Source organism: Oxyura jamaicensis, chromosome 1 (genome assembly GCF_011077185.1).
Source record: "Oxyura jamaicensis isolate SHBP4307 breed ruddy duck chromosome 1, BPBGC_Ojam_1.0, whole genome shotgun sequence".
NCBI classification, from domain to species: Eukaryota; Metazoa; Chordata; class Aves; order Anseriformes; family Anatidae; genus Oxyura; species Oxyura jamaicensis.
In genome coordinates, this window is record NC_048893.1 from 53,117,695 (window position 1) to 53,134,332 (window position 16,638).

Below are 16,638 nucleotides of genomic sequence, written 5' to 3' on the forward strand. Positions count from 1 at the left end.
GGGGGGGAGGCGGGCGGGCGGGATTATTATGGGCTGTGGGCGCCGCCGCCGCCGCCGAGGAGCCCAAGATGGAGCTGTCTGCAGTGGGGGAGCGCGTCTTCGCCGCCGAGTCCATCATCAAGCGGCGCATCCGAAAGGTGCGGGGAGGGGGGGGGGCGCCGCCGCCTGCCTCGGGTCCTCCCCCGGCCCGCTCTCGCCTCCCGTTATTCCCCCCCCCCCCCCCCCCCCCCCCGGCCGTGCCTTCTTTCCCCCCCCCCCCCCCCCCCCCGGCGGGGGGGGGCCGGCCCCCCCCCCGGGGGGGGGGGGGGGGGGGGGTTTGGGGGTGGGGGGGGGTCCTGGGGGCTCACCCCTCGCTCCTGTCTCGCCGCCCGCCCCGGCAGGTACAGCACCTGGGAGCCCGAGGAGAACATCCTGGACTCGCGCCTCATCGCCGCCTTCGAGCAGAAGTGAGTAGGGCCAGGCCCCGCGGGGTCCCCGGCCGTGGGCTGCCGCAGGGCCGGGGGCGAGCGGGGAGGACGGGGGGCGGCCGCGGCCGTCGCCCCCCGGGGGGCCCCCCCCCCCCCCCCCCCGCAAGGACCCGTTCTAACTTCTCCACCGCTTCGGCTCCCCAAAGGGAACGGGAACGGGAGCTGTACGGGCCCAAGAAGAGAGGACCGAAGCCCAAAACTTTTCTCCTGAAGGTAACTCTTATTTAAATAACTCAGGCCTAGCCCGCCGCCTCGAGACCCCTCGCGGAGCCGTGCCCTTGGAAGGACCGCGCTTCCGCGCGCCCCGCTCGGGGGGACGCGGGGGGCAGGGAGGCAGGAGCCCGGCGGCTGCGTGCCTGGCGGCTGCCCCAGCAGGACGCTCGCACGCGCCCGGCTGTGCGTGGCGAGGCTGCGGTCCCTGCTCCGGAATCCTCTCCCCTCCTTTCACGGCCTTCTGCCGCTGTCGCAGTAGCGAGCGAGCCTGCCCCGCTCCCCCCTGCCTCCAGCAGCCTCCAGCCCGTGCCCTGCGGCTTCGCAGCGCGCCGAGCGGCCGTGGCTGGAGTCCTGATGCTGCTCGCGCTCTTCCGATGGCGTTTCGGCGTGTAGGTGCTCCGCGGGAGTCTCGTGGTTTGATCCCGTAAGCTGCAGGCTGGCTTTCGTTGGTGTTTTTTTTGGGGGGGAGGAATGTTTCTGCGCTGTGTAGGCTAGCAGCTGGAGCTTGCAGTTGCTCTCTGTCAGACCCTGTGCCTTTGCAAGAAGGTATCGTTGTAGCATCTCTGCCTTCTTGCAGCGAAGAATGACGAAGGGAGTCCTAGTGCAGCTCTCCCTTTACATTTGTTACTTATTTTTTTTTTAAATTCAAAAGCCTGGTAGCCGTGTGACATCTATGCGAGCTCTGTGGATTTATTAGCCCTAAGACAGAACTCCTTGCTTTCCTTCCTTTCCCCCCCCCAACCGCCCCCAACTATCTTGATCACAGACTTCAGATGAACATAGCAGCACAATGCACCTTTGTATGGTTAAGACACACAAGGGAGTTCAGAGCTTCCCTGGTTTTGATCCAGTGCGAAGCCCTGGGACAGCCAGAGTGGGCCGCGTAGTAAGGCGTCTCCATCACCGAGTCAATCTGTGGCTTTGGGCAAGTCATTTAGCCTTTGTGCTTGTTTCCCCAGCTGTGAAACAGGTTAATGCGCTCCTCTTGCTGACAGCAGCAGGAGCTTTCCTCAAGTTAGTGTGGCACTTTAACTGAATGAGCACTGGAATCAACCAGGGGTAGGGTGTCACCTCTCCTCCGCTCTGAGAGCGCATAACGTAGGAGAAATGCAGGAACGGGCGTGTTCTGATGCCCTGAGTAAAACCCAGGGGACAGCGGTAATCCTCGGAAAGTCCTGATGATAGATCCGTCCTCCTCCTCTGTTGTTTGCCTGCCTGTTCTGCTGCTAACAGTTTCTCAGCCTGCAGATGCAGAAGCTACACACGTAGCCGATCGGTACCACCTCTTAATCTTTGCACGGGGAAACTGGACTAGTTGGTTTTTCTCTTTCTGGCAGTCACGCATTAAATGAAACCCTAGTGCTTGGGTTTCCAACAATGCAGAGGAAAGCTTAAAGGGAAACCGCTGGCTTAAAATAGTTCTCTGAGTTAAAGAATACTGGTATTGGTAACACCTGGCATTGTTCAGTGGTAGGAGAGTGTATTTCGTCTTTGTTTATTCTGTGCTTTTGACTTTACCACGTATAACCAGTTTCTGTCCTTTTGATTCTGAGTTGTTATGGCAAAATCCGTTGCCAATTTTTTGTTCTCATTCAAACAAACAAACAAAAAACAACCACAGAAAAAGCAAGGGGAAAAGAAAACAACAAAACCCACTCATTCCTCCTCTTCTCCCCCTTGCTCTTTAAAACCTCCCAAACTTGGAACCTGAATTATTCAACAGCATCCTTTGAATCACATCCCTGACACGTTTCCGTGGCACATCTTCCTTCTGCCAGCTTCTCAAATGTTACCGAAAACCCGTAGGGTTGTGTAACTGCCTCGGTACTTTGGAGAAGGTGGGACGAGATGAGGGGGAAGCCGTGCTCTCCTGAAGGCTGGTGCCCAGTTGGGCAGGGCAGGGCAGAGCCCCGTCGCTCTCACTTCGTTTGCTTGGGGAGACAGAGCCGGTGAAACCGCCGGTGCTCCGACTTGCCCTTTTCTTCAACTTCTGATCCTGCCTTAAAAAATAACACCCCGGGCCAGGCAGCGAGAAGTAACCGCGTCTCAGCCAGCTCCACCTGAACTTGTTCGAGCTCTGTTCAGGCAAACCTCGAGCGACTCGAGAAGCAGCTGGGACCGGCCCGCTAGTCAGCCGGTCGTGTTTGCTCCCCGTGCGGCTCGGTCAGATCTTCTGACCTGTTGAAGACGCAGGCGTGGCCTCTGATAACGCCGCAGGGCTGGCACGGGACGAGCGGGACTCGCCTCTGCCTCGCGCATCGCTAGCGTCCTTTGTGGTTCTCGGCTGCAGGATCTCTTGCCAGTGAGAATTTCGGAAGCAGGGGAAGAAATTTGACTCTCGCTTCCCAGAGGGAGTCTTTGGAGTTGGCAGTTAGAACAATATTCTTTTTGATCTGCTGGCTGAACAGATTAGGCCTGGATGGAGTGACGTTTAAGTAGGAGCCTGGCCTAGGACTGCTTTGGCTGACTGGTCTGCCCTCGACGCAGTGGCTCGCTAGGATCTTCCACGTGTGTCAGTGCTTGGACTTGGGCTTCTGAGCCTCCAGGAAGGCATGGAAATGCGTGCTCCGATACACCATTGCCCCCTGGCCTGCGTGGGTGTTTCAGGTTGCAGGTGGGGATGGGTTTATCCAGGGATTGGTTGTCAAAAGCTGCAGACAGGGGCACCCAGGGGGATTTGCAGAAAGCATTCCGGCAGGTTAGAGGCCCACGCCTTGGGAAAAGCTTTGAAAAGCTGCATCTTCAGCCACCTGCTGCCTTTGTGAGCCAGGCTGCTGTTGCAGAGAGCTGCGCACCGCTTGCCCTTTCGACCAGACTGCAAAGGGAAACCACGGGCCGGGCTCTGCCATACCGCTACCAAGATGGCCGGCCCCATAAGGGACCCCTGCAAATTCCAACGGCGGAGGGTTTTTTTGGGCAGGAAATGGGTCTTTATCCTCTGCATGCTAGGGGCAAACTTTCCCACAGCTGAGATCAAGCTTGGCGGGAGGCTGTAATTCTTGGGAGGCTCCTGGTATGCTGCAAGCTTTGTGCCTGGGAAGCAGAGCCCTCGGTCTGCAACGGGCAGCGCGGCGCGTAAGGCTCTCACCCTCCTCCAGGGTCTGGCAGAAGTCTTCCTTGAGGACAGGTCCTTCAGCTTGAGGGTGGAGGGGCTGCTTGTGCGAGGTTAGAAAGAGCCATGAACCTCTCGTGCGCGCTGTGGTCATCTCCCTCTTCTCCCCTGCTTGGTTTGCTCTTTATATTTTGCTTTTCCCTCGGCACTGCGCTGTGAGGAATGCAAAACTCACCAGCTAATCTAATAAAGTCTAGCGCGTGCTATTCAGAGACAGAGCCCGGCCTCCAGGCTCGGTGGGTGGCTAGCAAAGACTCCTGTTGGGGGTGGCTGTAAATACACGAAGGGAAAAAGGCTGGAGAAGGTTAATAGGGAGAGATAAGTAACCGAGAGCGGAGCGGGGGAGAGGGGGGAAGAAGGGGCCGAGCAGCATGTTGTTCTGTCACTTCGCCCTTCCTTGAACTCTGAAGTTGGAGCTGGCTTTCTTTTGATCTCCTCCCTGTCCGTAAATTATCCCCGAGCGGTTTGAAAACAGCCCGTTCCCCTTTGTAGCATTCTGTTCCCCATCCAGGAGGGAAACTTTGGTTGACGGCGGTGTTGCTTGGGAGAACTATGCTGCGAACTGGCTCGCTGTTGCCTTGCCGCTTGGAAGGCTGCAGAAGAAAAAGGGCAATAAAAAGGCAGAACGGCAGCCAGAAAGGGGAAAGAAGAGCTCTTGCAAGTGCCGTTTGGAACACGGACTGTGGGAACGCAGGTGGAGAATAAAAGACAAAGCAGGACCAGCAATGTGCGAGAGAGTAGCGCTGCTGTGGTGCAGCAGTGCTACGGGAAATCGCTCGGCTCTGAAATAATTAACCAGAACTCTGTTGCTTTGTGATCGGGAAGGAAAACAAAAAAAGACCTTGCGAAGGTTCTGATACAAATCAGGTAAGCAAGCCTTCACGAGGCACGTGTCAGCGTACGTGCTTGTGCGCCTCAGTGCGTTAGGGGAATGAATGAACAAATATGCTCGCTGGGCCTCAAGGGACATTTATTCAGAAATAGTAGGGAACAAGGGAGATAATACTAGTTCCCAGAGGCAATGGGAAGGAGCTGTACAAGCTAAATAAAGGTGATACATATCCCAAAAGGGAAGCGGGGGGAAGGGAAGCGATCCTAGCAATTGCCTCGCTCTCGTGACAGAGCACTGCAGCAAGCCTCCAGAAGCTGCCTCCTGATGTAGGCTGAGCTGTAAGCAGAGAGCGAATTACTTCACGTACGTGCTGAGCACTTCTTCAGCGGTGAGCAAATCCTGCGGGTGAAAACAGCCAGACGCAACGAGGTAGTTCCCCTTTGGAACAGTTCTCGGCTGAGTCACAACCCGGTGGCACGGCTGAGAGGATGGAACAGGTTTGTTTTCAAAGACCTGGTGTTCGTACAGCTCTCGAGCGTGGCAGAGTAACGCACCTGTAACAGGGAGAGGTACGTTTCCAGCAGCTAAACCTGCACGCTGAGTCTCCTGGAAACAGCAGCTGCACGTTGCTTGAAGTTGGAAGCAAGGGAAGGAAATAACTGAGCCCAGAAAACACCCTGTGCTCTGCAGGGAAGGGACCGGAGGCCGTGTAGTTGATGCCTGAATAAACCTGATCCCGCGGCAGGAATACAGAGCTTCGCAAGTGAGAGAGGGCTGTGGGGGCTGGTCCTAGATAGAGCATCCGATACTATTTTTCTTGAAACCTTACCTGGAGAAACAAGCTCAAGGTAACCTGCAGATTTGCATATCGTTCTTTGGAACTGGCGTTGAAGCTGGGCCCTGGGAACAGCAGCGTAGCACCTGGGGAGCTCCCTGCTCACCCTCTCTCTTAACAGTTCAGCCAAGGAGGTCAACGGTTCATGTAGTCTGCGTGGAGAGCACCAAAACGGATATAGTGAATGCAGAGAGGTGAAACGTGAGTGAGAGGCAGCTTGAGCCTTGAAGAAGTGCCCCAGAAGTAACTGGAAATGCAGACACACAGTAAATGAAGGAGGTCTAGTTGTCGTGGCACACTGGGAGAGTCCTGGGCATGGACCGATGCTGGGTGCTAGCTGCTCCATAAGCACAAAGCAAAGACAGATCTCCGTCAAGACAGGACAGGAGCAGATTGATGTGCAGAAAGCGTGACAGCAGCAGGACTTTGCAAGTGGCCAAGCAGCACCGCTCCCAGCGTTACCATTCTTAGTTTCTCATGGTTGATGAGAAACTTCACTGAGAGGTTTGGGGTGTGGAAGGCATCCGTGGGTGTTTGTGGTGGCTTCCTCTAAACCAGGGAGCAGTGGGGGAAGGCGTGCTGCTTTCTCAGGTGGGCGATAGAGGCAGCCTTGTGAGCCAGCCACACTCAGAGTCCGCTCTGCGGGGCACGGAGCAGGCAGAGCCCCTCGGTGCGAGGCGAGGTCGTTGCCAGCGAGTTCATCTAGAAGACACGCAGCAGGAGAGGCCCTGAAGGATGTCTGTGTGTCTGGCTTCCCGGTCCTGTGCGTTGGAACAGGACGTCGTGTCGCACTTTGCTGTCCACTAAGCAGTGGTAAATTGGCGAGAAGCCCAACGCATAAGAGCAGCAGCGCTGGAAGGGCTGTCTGCGATGGGGAAGGAAGAATAAAGTTCCTAACCCAGTCCGTGCTGGTATGTAACGTCGGAAAGCAAGCTGCAGCTTTTTGTCCTGGTGTCCGCCATCTGCTTCAGAGGGACCTGTGAAGAGGAGCAGCGAGGACAGCCCTAAACGTGCGTCTGTCTGTGCCCGTACCCTTCTGAAGGGGTCTCCGTGCCGTGGGTGGTTGGGGTAGGAGCACGGGGAGTTGAGGCATGGGGCAGGGAATTCATCCGGAGCTGCTGCTGTGCTCCAGCCTGTTGGATGCCTGAGACAGATCCGTGTCTATCCATTTTCTGAACTGTTTTGGGTGTGGAGTGATGCGTGAGGCTGAATCCCTGGTGCAGGCGAACCTTCAGTCTGCATTTTCACATACAGCAGGGGAAGGAGGCCTCATCCTTGCAGTCCTTTTACAGCCAGGATGTAAGGGAACGACCCAGCGTTAGCCAGGGAGGAACAAAATGTCTTCACGTCCCCGCTCCCTGCTCGTCCAAGGTCTGTGGTTCTTGTTGGGACCTCGGTGGGAGGCGAGGGGCACAGGGTGACAGCAGAGCTCTCCGGGGACGCGGCTCTGAGCTCATTGTGCAAGGGCAGGCCTGGGCCCCTTGCTTAGATCTGTTAGATTGCTGCCTTTACAAGAACATTTTTTTCCCCAGGCGTTTCTTCGGTAGGAGGCACAGCCTGCAGGGCGACAAAGGAGGTGGTGTTGGAGTGCTTAAGCTCTGAGCTGGCAGGCGGCCATCCCGGTCTTGGCTTGCGTGAGGGGGCAAGCAGAGAGAAAAGTTGGGGAAGAAAAGCAGCTGGCTTGCAGCACTGCAGTTCTGGTTGTGCCCACGAGATGGGGAAAGCTGCTCGCTGGACGGGTGACGGGAAAGGGGGCTCGCCCCATCAACCCGCGGGTTGCTTCTGCCTGTGGCCACCACCGAGGGGGGATGAGGATGGGGTTGAAATTGCTCCCGTGTCCCTGATTCGTGAACCAGGGCACTGCCTCCAAGGGACAGAAGAGCTTGGAAGTCTTGTTCCTCTGCCCTGCCTCTTGGGGGGCTGGCACCAAGCGGTTAAGCCAGTGCTGCTCCTGCTGTTTCATTAACAGCTTTTAAAAGGTAGTGTTCAAAAGGCCAAAGCAGTGTCTTCCTTGGAGGTGCAGTTAAACTTCGCTCGAGCTCCGGCTTTGAACATCGGACCTTGTTCACACAGCAGAGCAGGGATCAGCAACCTGTCTGTGGTCTCTCATTAAAAATTAAGCTTTGGGTCTCTGTGCTTCTTGTGCTTAGCAAAGACAACTTTGTCAGACCGCCCTCACCCACCTTCATCTTTGTTTCTCAAGACCTGCTGTGCTTAGTGGAAGAGCAGATATGTCTTGGGGGAGGGGAAAAGCAGACTGGATGTAGTACTCTCTGCCTTCCCCTCATCTCCTGCTCGTTTCCAGAGGACAGGGAAATGAGCCCCCTCTCTTGAGACCGGATTTTAGTTCGGGACGCGAACTCGATGGCAGGCTGGGGACAGAACGTGGCTGTGCCTAGGCTACCTCTCTGACCCTGTTTTTTTTTCTCTCTCCCCACCACCGCAGGCTCGGGCCCAAGCGGAGGCCCTCCACATTGGGGATGTACACTTTTCTGTCAAGCCTGGTTCTAGCACCTCGTCTCCCAAGCTCCACTCCAGCGCCGCGGTGCACCGGCTCAAGAAAGACATCCGGCGATGCCACCGCATGTCCCGGCGCCCCCTGCCTCGCCCGGACCCCCAGAACGGGGGGAGCGTGGGCGGCGGGGCCGGCATCCGTCCTCCCGTCTCGCCCTTCTCGGAGACGGTCCGCATCATTAACCGCAAGGTGAAGCCCCGCGAGCCCAAGCGCAGCCGCATCATCCTCAACCTCAAAGTCATTGACAAAGGTGGCAAGCCGGCCAACGGGACCGGGGCCCTGGCTCGGCCCAAGATCCCGTCCCGAAACCGCGTCATCGGCAAGAGCAAAAAGTTCAGCGAGAGCGTCCTCCGCACCCAGATCCGCCACATGAAGTTCGGCGGCTTCTCGCTCTACAACAAGCCGTCCGCCGCGCCCGCCCCCTCCCTCGAAGGCAAAGGGGAGGCTGAAGGTTCCCAGGCGGCCTCCTGTGGGCTCATGATGGGCTCCACCCCGTACGATGCCCCCAGCTCCAGCTCCTCCGGCTGCCCGTCGCCTGCCCCCCACTCCTCGTCCGACCCAGATGATTCCCCTCCCAAGCTGCTTCCCGAGACCCTCAGCCCGGCCATCCCCAACTGGCGCGAGTCGGAGGTCCTCGACCTCTCGATCCCACCCGAGTCGGCTGCCACCAGCAAGCGTTCTCCCCCGGGAGGCTGCGGCGGGGGGCAGACGCCTTCCTTGTCCCTTTCTTCTTCCGAGCCGGAGCAGGAGGCTGGCGACTGGCGTCCCGAGATGTCCCCTTGCTCTAACGTGGTGGTCACGGATGTCACCAGCAACCTCCTCACGGTCACCATCAAGGAGTTCTGCAACGCGGAGGATTTCGAGAAGGTGGCGGCGGCGGCGGGCGGCGGGGGAGGCGGCAGCAAGTGAGCGAGCCAGGTCCCCCTGCTCCAGGGGCGTGGGGGGAGCTCTGCCTGCCAGAAGTCGTGGTGTGAATGGCTGTCCTTGGTTCTCTCCTTCTCCCCTGCGCTGTCCCTCGTCCCTCACGGCCGCCCTTCCTCCTCCTCCTCTTCCTCCCCTCCTGCCCAGAGGCTGGAGCGCCGTGCTGGGGGGGGAGCGGGAGGCGGAGGAGGCGGCGGTGGGGCTGGGGCGTGGATGTTTGTCCTTGAGTGTGGTGTTGTCCAACCGGCGGTGGAGCCTTTGGGGCTGAGCGTGTGCGTGCGCCCGTGGGGGCAGTGGGGAAGCCATTCTTCCCCCTCCTCCCCCTTCCATCTTCGACAAAAAACTGCAGAGGAGCTCCGGAGCCTTGAGGGACGGATGGAAGAGGACTGGAGCCCCCACCCCCTGAGCCTTCCCCCCCACGGTGCATGCAGTCTCTTCCATTCCTCTGTTCCCCCCCGCCACGACACCGACCCTACCGTCCTCGCCCTCCTTGGCCCGCGGCCTGGATCCGCCATCTCCTGTGCTGCGGCGGCTGCTCCAGGCCCCCCGGGACAAGGAGGAGAGGGGCGTGAGGCGAAGCGCCGTGCCTGGAAGGTGCCGGTGACAAAGCTGGGGCCGTGGGGCTGCCCCACGCCGCAAACCGTCCCACGCTGGCTTCCCCTTCCCTCGAACTATTGGTGCTACCTTGGCAGTTGTGCGGCCGCTTTCAGGTGGCCTGCTCCCTCCTCCTCCTCCCGCATCTTCCGACTCGCTCAGCCTTGCAGGGGGGAGAGGGGAGAGAAGAGGAGCCTGCTTCCAGCCAGATCTTCCTCCTGGCGTTCATCACTTGCACTTGCCTGGGGGAGAGGGCATGAAATGTCCTCCCCCCCGGCCCTTCTGTGGTGGGAGCGGGAGTTAGGCCGTGCGTCCGTCCCGCAGCCGGGGAGGGGAGGCGCTGGCAGGGCTGCTCCCCTGCCGCTGCGTGAGCTTCCCCTCGACCTCTCCGCTCCCCCCTGCTCCCTCAGAGGGACGGGAGGACGCCGAGGTGGACGGCTTGCTCTTCCCGCTTCCTTTCCTCTCTCCTTTCTGTGCCGAGAGCGGCCTGGAAGAGGGCTCCCCGCTGTCATTTCGGGATCTGAAAGGGCCCGTACAACTGTCCTCCAAAGGTGCTGACAAGAAATAACTCTCTCCCGCATCAGAAGCACGTGTGCTGGTTCTCTCCCCTGAGAGCACCCCTGGGTCGATCTACAAATCCCTTCTCTTTGTCCCTAGCGAGTAGGAGCAAGACCGCAGCTAGCCCTTTTCCCCACAGCTCCCTCTTTTCCTTAACCACCCTTGTTCGTGTCCAGAACAGGCTCTCTCCTTCTCCTGCCTCTTCTGGCTTGCTCGACGCCGTGTCAGCCGTAGGCTTCAGGGAGAGATGCCGCTCCTTTGCTCTCCTTTCTCCCCTTCTTGCATGTGGCTGGGCTGTAGGGACAAGGCGAAGAGGTGCTGACGGATCGACCCGTGGGAGAGCCTCGCCTCTCAGCCCCGTCCCCATCACTGGGACGGGGCCGGGGGTTTTTACCTCTACGTACGTGGTGCAGAGGTGGAAAAGGGTGGAGGAAGGAAACTCCCTCTGCTCGGGAGCTCCCCCCTTGGCACACCTCTTCCTTTTCCTTTCCTCGTTTTAAGAGCTCAGTGGACGCTTTTGCGGTCGCATTCACAGCTGAAGCTTAGGGGCAGGGAGAAAGAGACTTCCCCGATCCATTCACCAAGCTAAGGCTTCCTATAACTCGTTGGACTCGTGTGCGTGTCTGTATTAATACCTGCCTGTATTCTTTGTGTCTTTACTTTTGCATCTTTCCTGTGCCTGGCACACCCGGGGATCCCTTATTTTAGCATAGCCTATCCATGCGACTGCAGCTTCACAGTTTGTACTTCAGGGAAAAGCTCTTCGGGAAGTAGCAAGGAGATATTTCCCTTATTCCCCTGCTCAACAACAACAAAACTCAACCGTTTGGAGGCTGCAGGATAAGAGGAGCTTCTCTGTGGGGTGGATGCAAACCGGCCAGTCACTTTAGGTTGTTAAGTTGCTGTTTGGTGTGCGTGTGGTGACGTGTTTCGTTTTGTGGTAATGAGGTTCTGAAAACAAACAAACAAACCGAAGCGTTTAAGTGGGAGATAAAAGGGAACTTTAATAGGAAACTCTCGATGTGTTTTGGCCAAGATGCGTTCGCTTGGCAGAATTCTTTTCCCCAGTGTCTCTTGTACGGTGTTCTTTGGGGGCGGGGGGCAGGAATTGTTTAATCGAAGGGTTTTTGCCTTTCTCCAGAGTGACAAGCAAGGGGAACTGTCTGTGAAGAGCAAAACAGTGGGTTGTTGTAGGGACACTCCGCGAGGACCTTCTTCCTGTGGTGAGGAGACGGGGGGGCTGGTTGTGGCAGAGGGACTCGTGCGGTAGATCCTCTCTGTGGAGGAAGAAAAGGAGTCTGGTCCGGCTTGCAGACACAGCTCGACTGCTTGCGTGACGCATCTCCCCCCGGGGGGGTCACCAGGTGGGAACCAAACCCTGAACCTCTGGATCTGAAACAAAGATCCCGTGCTCTTTTCGGGTTAGGTCTGCTAACTCGAAGGCAGCAGCAGCCTCAAAAGTTCCCTCAGGTGGACGAGCCGCTTGGGGCTGACTAACCGACCTTCGTATTCACGTGGGTTACGCTCCCCCTCCGAAATTTTTGCCCATGCTCTGTAGCGGAGATGGGAGGAAAAGATCTCCCCGTGCCCTTTAGGAAGGGCGTGGGGTGGAGGGAGGAGTTTATTTGAAAGTATCCCCTTCCCTTCCCCGTAACCCCGAGGAAAACTAAAAAAAAAAAAAAACAGGGAGATAATTCTCTGTGTCTGTGCCATGTTTGTTCTCTTGTCGTCGTGTTTTTAGAGGAGATTTTATGATGGAGTGGAAAAAGTGAAATGATTAGTTTTGCATAAAAAAAGAAAAGCTTAAAAAAAATTTCTACAGGGAGAGAGAGCGCGAGAGAGAGCGAGCGAGAGAGAGAGTTTAAAAATGAATAATAAATGCAGTGATTGCACAAACTGTAGTGGTTTTAGATGGTCCTTAGAGAAAAGAGTATTTTGTAGTATCGAAGCATGCGTGTCTGGGATGGCGTTTGGCTTGCTTGAACTGGAGGGAAAGGCATTCTTGGGACTGAGCAGCCATCTCCTAGCTGAAAAAGGCAAGTTGCGTGTTGGAGGAACCCTGTCTGCAAACCCTTCCCGTCCTTGCCTCCCGAGTGTCGGAGTGAGTTCCCTTCCCTCCCATCCCTCTCCTGTGAGCTAAGGTGGAGTCTCCAAATGGTTTTTTTTTCCCCGGCCTTCAGCCACGGCCGGCCCTCGTTCTGCCTGAGCGCGGGCCAGGCCCGCAGCACGGAAACAGTTGACTTAACTTTGCATGCACAGCAAGCTGCTAGATTTGGGGTGGGCATGTACCTTCCCTGCCTAATCGCCGTCTCTTCTCCTTTCCCTCCCCCGAGCCCACGCAGGATTAAACCCGGCGGGGGCTCACCTCCTGAGAAGCAGACCCGCCTCCCCTCCGTCTGGGGTCTCTGAGCTTTTCCCGGTGCCATTTTTCACGCAGGATCCACCCCATCGGGACGGAGAACCGAGCCCCGGCTGCGTGCAGTGCGGCGTCCCCTCTCTGGCTGCAGCCAGACCTTCGGGGGCGGGTGAAGGCGCTGCCTCGTGTGCTCAGAAGTCTTTGCCCAGAGGCATGCCCTCTTCTCGAGGCTTCGGGGAGGCGAGAGGAGGGCCCCGATGGGATTTTGCTTGAGCAGGGCTGCAATCTTCCCCTCCAGCCTCGGCGGGCAGGAGGGAAGAGCGTCCCTAACATTTCCTCGAAGCGGGGAGGCAGCGGGCGGGCGCTGGCTTCCCCAGCCGAGATGTCCGCTGCGCGTTCGTCTGGTGCGTGGGAGCCACCAGATGTTGGAGCCTGAACAGAAGGTGGCGGGCAGGGGACGACGCTAGGACAGTTCTCCTCGCCCGGACTTCTCCGGCGCCCTCGGCTCCGCGATGGCAGGCGACGGATGTACCGACGCCTCCCACAGCCTCTGCTGTTCTCGGGAGCTTCCTCTTCTCTCTCTTTCTCTCTACCCGTCGAGGTCTCTCAGTGCTTCCCACAGCCTCCAGCTCGGCAGCCGCCCGTCTCGTGCTCTCTTCCCTCCTCGCCGAGCAGAGCGGGACTAGGGAGGCGTGAAGCCGGTGAGATGCGAGCTCCTTTCGGGGTGGAAAACGGGGAAAACAGGCTGTGGTGAGCGGGCCCGGCTGTGGTGAGCCACGGCTTGATTTCTTGTTTTCGGAGGAGCGTTTCTCCACGTCTCCCCGTACCGACGTTCCCAGGGAGATTTATGAAATAATAATAACGAAGTAACGAAACCCAATCCCGCTCTTTACCAGGTAGGAGCTGTCTCTGAGCTGAGTCTTCCTAGGGATTTCACTCCCCTTCCCAGCCCCTCTTTGTAGAGGAGGTTTTGGGCAGCTCCCGGCGCCCGGAGGTGACCACCTTTTGGGGGGGCCTCCTGGCAGAAGAGGAAAAGCTTTCTCTGGGCTGTGCCGTGCTGGGGGTGCTGTCCCAAGTCCCCCCCTGCATCTGCCCAGTCTGTGGCATTAGTGAGACGGCTGGGGAGCAGATCTTTCTCCCCAGGGAGGTGTAACAAACCTGGAGCGCGTGTCTGGCTAAGTGCTTGGTTTTTTCCCCTCGCCTCCTCCCCCACCTTCTGACAAGACCTTCTTCCTCCTTGCCTGGCGCATCCTTTTACTCCAATGTCGCTTGCTTTTGCTGCATTTTCCAATCGCCCAATAATCGTGCAAGAGCTGGGATCTTATTTACTTTTTTACACAGAAATATATGAATATAAAAGGAACGCCCCCTCCCCTCTGCCACCACCCCGCTCTCCCCGCCACCCCATCCCACGCCGTGCTCCCCAGGCCGCGTTTTTCTGAGGTTTGGTTTTTATTTTATTTTTTTTTTAGGACGGGCTTTGGGCTGCCCCTGGGCTCGAGGTTCCCTCGCGGTTCGTTGCCTTTCCGCAGGGGTTTTGCCACCCTGTGCCTCCGCCTCCCTGCCACGACCCAGCGGGGGGTGCCTGGATCCCATGGTGTTGGCACGGGGCTGGAGGGGGCCGAGTGCTGGTTCGGAAATCCCCCTCTCCCTGCCTGTTCTTCCTTCCCTAGGCAACTCCAGCAAGCATCGTGATTCTCTGGGTTTGGGCAAACAGCTGGTTTTATTTTAGAAGACTCGTAAGGTCCTTCCCAGAGCACAATGCGTAGGGTTTCTTTCTGGGGGTATAGACGGGTGGAGGTGTCAGCCTGTCTCCGTCCTCGCCCTCTCCCACCTTTGCCCGTCCGTCCTCTACGTTTCTCCCCTCTCAGCATTGCCCCATGCAGGACCTTCGGCACCGGCCACTCCGCGCGCGCTCTGTGCAGCGAGTCCAAAGCGCTCTCTGTCCCGGCTGCCGAGCTTAACAAGCTGCCACAGGGCTTCGAGTTCTTTTCTTCAAACTTCTCCTTCCAGCAGTGAAAGGTGTTCTTGGTCTGCCCGCGGGAGACCAGGCTGCCTCCAGCAGCTCTTCTGTCCCTCCCAGCCTCTGTGCGGTGCGAAGTGGAGCCTCTCCGGGGCTGTTCCCGGGTGAGGGTCCCTCTGAGGAAATCCCTTGAAAAATTTCCTTGAAATCCTGTCCCTCCGAGGGGAGATTTAGGACCGGAAAGCACAGAGCAGGAGCTGCCCCCCTGGCAGAGATGTGGCAGGTAGGTTCTCCTCGGCAGCTGGGTGGCCGAAGGGGCGAGCCCGCTGCAGACGTGGTCTTAGGTCAAGTTCTCAAACAGAACAAAAAAGAAAAATTCGCCGTGATAACTCGTGTTAGGAAAAAGTCGTCATGCCTGGGCCCCCTTCTTGCCCCCATTAGCTTGGTTTGCTGTCCTCCCCTCCTCTTCCCCCATCCCCTGCCGCGAAGCCTTGTTTGCTCCTCAAGAGCAGAGGACTCCCTCTCTACTTTGGGATTTTTTTTCTTTGTTTTTGTTTGTTTCCCTTTTGGGTAGAAAGTTGTCCAGTGGTGGTGGAGGACAGGGGCCTGCCTCATCTGTTTCTTCCTTTCACCTTCCCCAGTGCCAAGCTGAGGCTCGAATCCCGCAGATTCCTGCGACTCCGCTAACGCCAAGCAGGCAAAAGGTGCCCCGCTGAGCTCTGTGGTACTCGGGTGCTTCAGATCCTGCCTGCGCTTGAGTTTTGGCAGCACCAGAGCCTTTTCCTTTCTCTTAGAGAAGGTCAGAACTAACTCCTAGAGTGCTGGTGGTTCTGGTGCACCCCATCTGTCTCTTCATTTCCCCTCACTTGGCATACAGAGTGAAGGCGGTCATTTTTTTTTTTTAATTTAAAACAAACCTAAATAAGTATCTTGTAATTTTTTTTTTTATTTTGAAAAAAAAAAATGCATTTAAGAATTGTGCACGGATGAATTGTATATCTATATATATATTTTTTTTGTCTTGCAATTTTCATTTGAAATAGTGTTCGCTTTTGTTCTGGTTTTTGGTGGTTTTGTTTTTTTTTTTTTTTTGTTTGTTCTGTTTTGGTTATTTTTGTTTTTAATCCAGTTCCCAGCTGGCTAAACTCTGTCTAGAGCGGATGGGTGGGAGGCACAGCCGCCGGAGGGGCGATTGAATCGCCCCTTCCCCTGGCGCTTCCCGCAAAGAAAACTGGTTTGCTCCAGGTTTTGGGGGTGGGGGTTGTGCTAATTACTCTTGTATTCTTGTACATTTTGTTCTTTCTGCTGCTCTTGAATATTGTATCAATGCCAGAAATGGGGAGTTAAAAAAGAAAAAGGAAAAAAAAAAAAATGAAAAAAAAAATTAACCCCAATAAATTGTTACATTCCACATGTGGGTGTTGTTCTCGGGGGGTTGTGATGGGGCCTGGGGGGAAGGGGGCAACGGGAAATGTCGGCTCTGTTCTGAGCTGTGATGGGAAAAGGGGGTGGTTTGGGGCAACGAGGGCTGGCATGGGAGATCCACGGTGCGAGCCATGGTGACTTCATCCTTTCTGGGTAGTTTCTAGGCACAGCCAGTGCCCGGTGCCCTGTGAGGTGACCACTGACCCCCAATCCCCTTACCGCTGCTGTTCCCTGACATGACTCGGGTCTTGGCCCGAGGGGTTGGCTGGGGGAGGATCCCTGTTTTGCCACCTGGGGAACATCTCCAGCATCCGAGGCTCACGAAGCCCTGGGGCAGCCCTCTCCAGAAGCGGCGTGCTCCTGGCAGGGATCGCTGCCTGCCGAAGCAGAGCACGGCCAAGATTTTGTGTCGCTTGTGCCAGGCTCACCGAGTGGCAAAAAGCCAGTGGGGCATCCCGGGGCAGCTCTTCTGCCTCCTCCTGCCGATGAAGCCGTCTCAGCCGCGTGTTTTGGAGCAGGAGGAAGGCCAGAGAGGTGGATTCCGGCCTGGGTGGGACACGCGGACGTCGGTGAGGTTTTGCCTGAGTGCGCTGGCGCACACAGCCCCAGCAATGGGGGTGAGGTGACACGAGACACGTTTATTGGGAAGTGAAGTAAAGAAATAAAGGCAGCCGGGCTGGAAGCGGGTTTGTGCACTATGCAGACCCTGCAGAGCCCCAGGTAAGACAGGATGAAGGCTTGGCAGGAGCCAAGGCGGAGCAGGGGCAGGATGCTTACCTGAGCATCGCCCCCTTCCCAAACCCCTTTATCCCCTTATTTCTCGGTGCTGTTTTCGGGGGGGGGGGGG

General features: G+C 57.2%; 2 protein-coding genes and 1 long non-coding RNA gene across 4 annotated transcripts in view; 2 read left to right on the top strand and 1 right to left on the bottom strand.

Annotated features, from left to right (window-relative positions):
• Nucleotides 1-8,913, top strand: part of CBX6 (chromobox 6) — a 28,393-nt gene extending 19,480 nt beyond the window's left edge. Inside the window, exons 3-5 of one of the 2 annotated variants that reach the window (XM_035339041.1) lie at nucleotides 381-446; nucleotides 614-680; nucleotides 7,960-8,913. In XM_035339041.1, the coding sequence (XP_035194932.1) occupies nucleotides 381-446; nucleotides 614-680; nucleotides 7,960-8,883 (1,057 nt within the window). In that variant the 3' untranslated portion in view covers nucleotides 8,884-8,913. Of the gene's footprint in view, nucleotides 1-380; nucleotides 447-613; nucleotides 681-7,905 lie in introns of both variants that reach the window. The other variant, XM_035339033.1, reaches the window with a different exon arrangement.
• A 152-nt stretch (nucleotides 8,914-9,065) lies between these two features.
• Nucleotides 9,066-16,638, top strand: part of NPTXR (neuronal pentraxin receptor) — a 13,267-nt gene continuing 5,694 nt past the window's right edge. The window contains exons 1-2 of the mRNA XM_035339022.1: nucleotides 9,066-9,158; nucleotides 9,198-9,622. Of these exons, the coding sequence (XP_035194913.1) occupies nucleotides 9,109-9,158; nucleotides 9,198-9,622 (475 nt within the window). The 5' untranslated portion in view covers nucleotides 9,066-9,108. The remainder of the gene's footprint in view (nucleotides 9,159-9,197; nucleotides 9,623-16,638) is intronic.
• Nucleotides 9,986-12,471, bottom strand: LOC118174067. Its single transcript, XR_004754524.1, has 2 exons — nucleotides 10,521-12,471; nucleotides 9,986-10,097 (listed from the first exon to the last, which is right to left on the bottom strand). It is a non-coding gene; the product is annotated as an uncharacterized LOC118174067 (long non-coding RNA).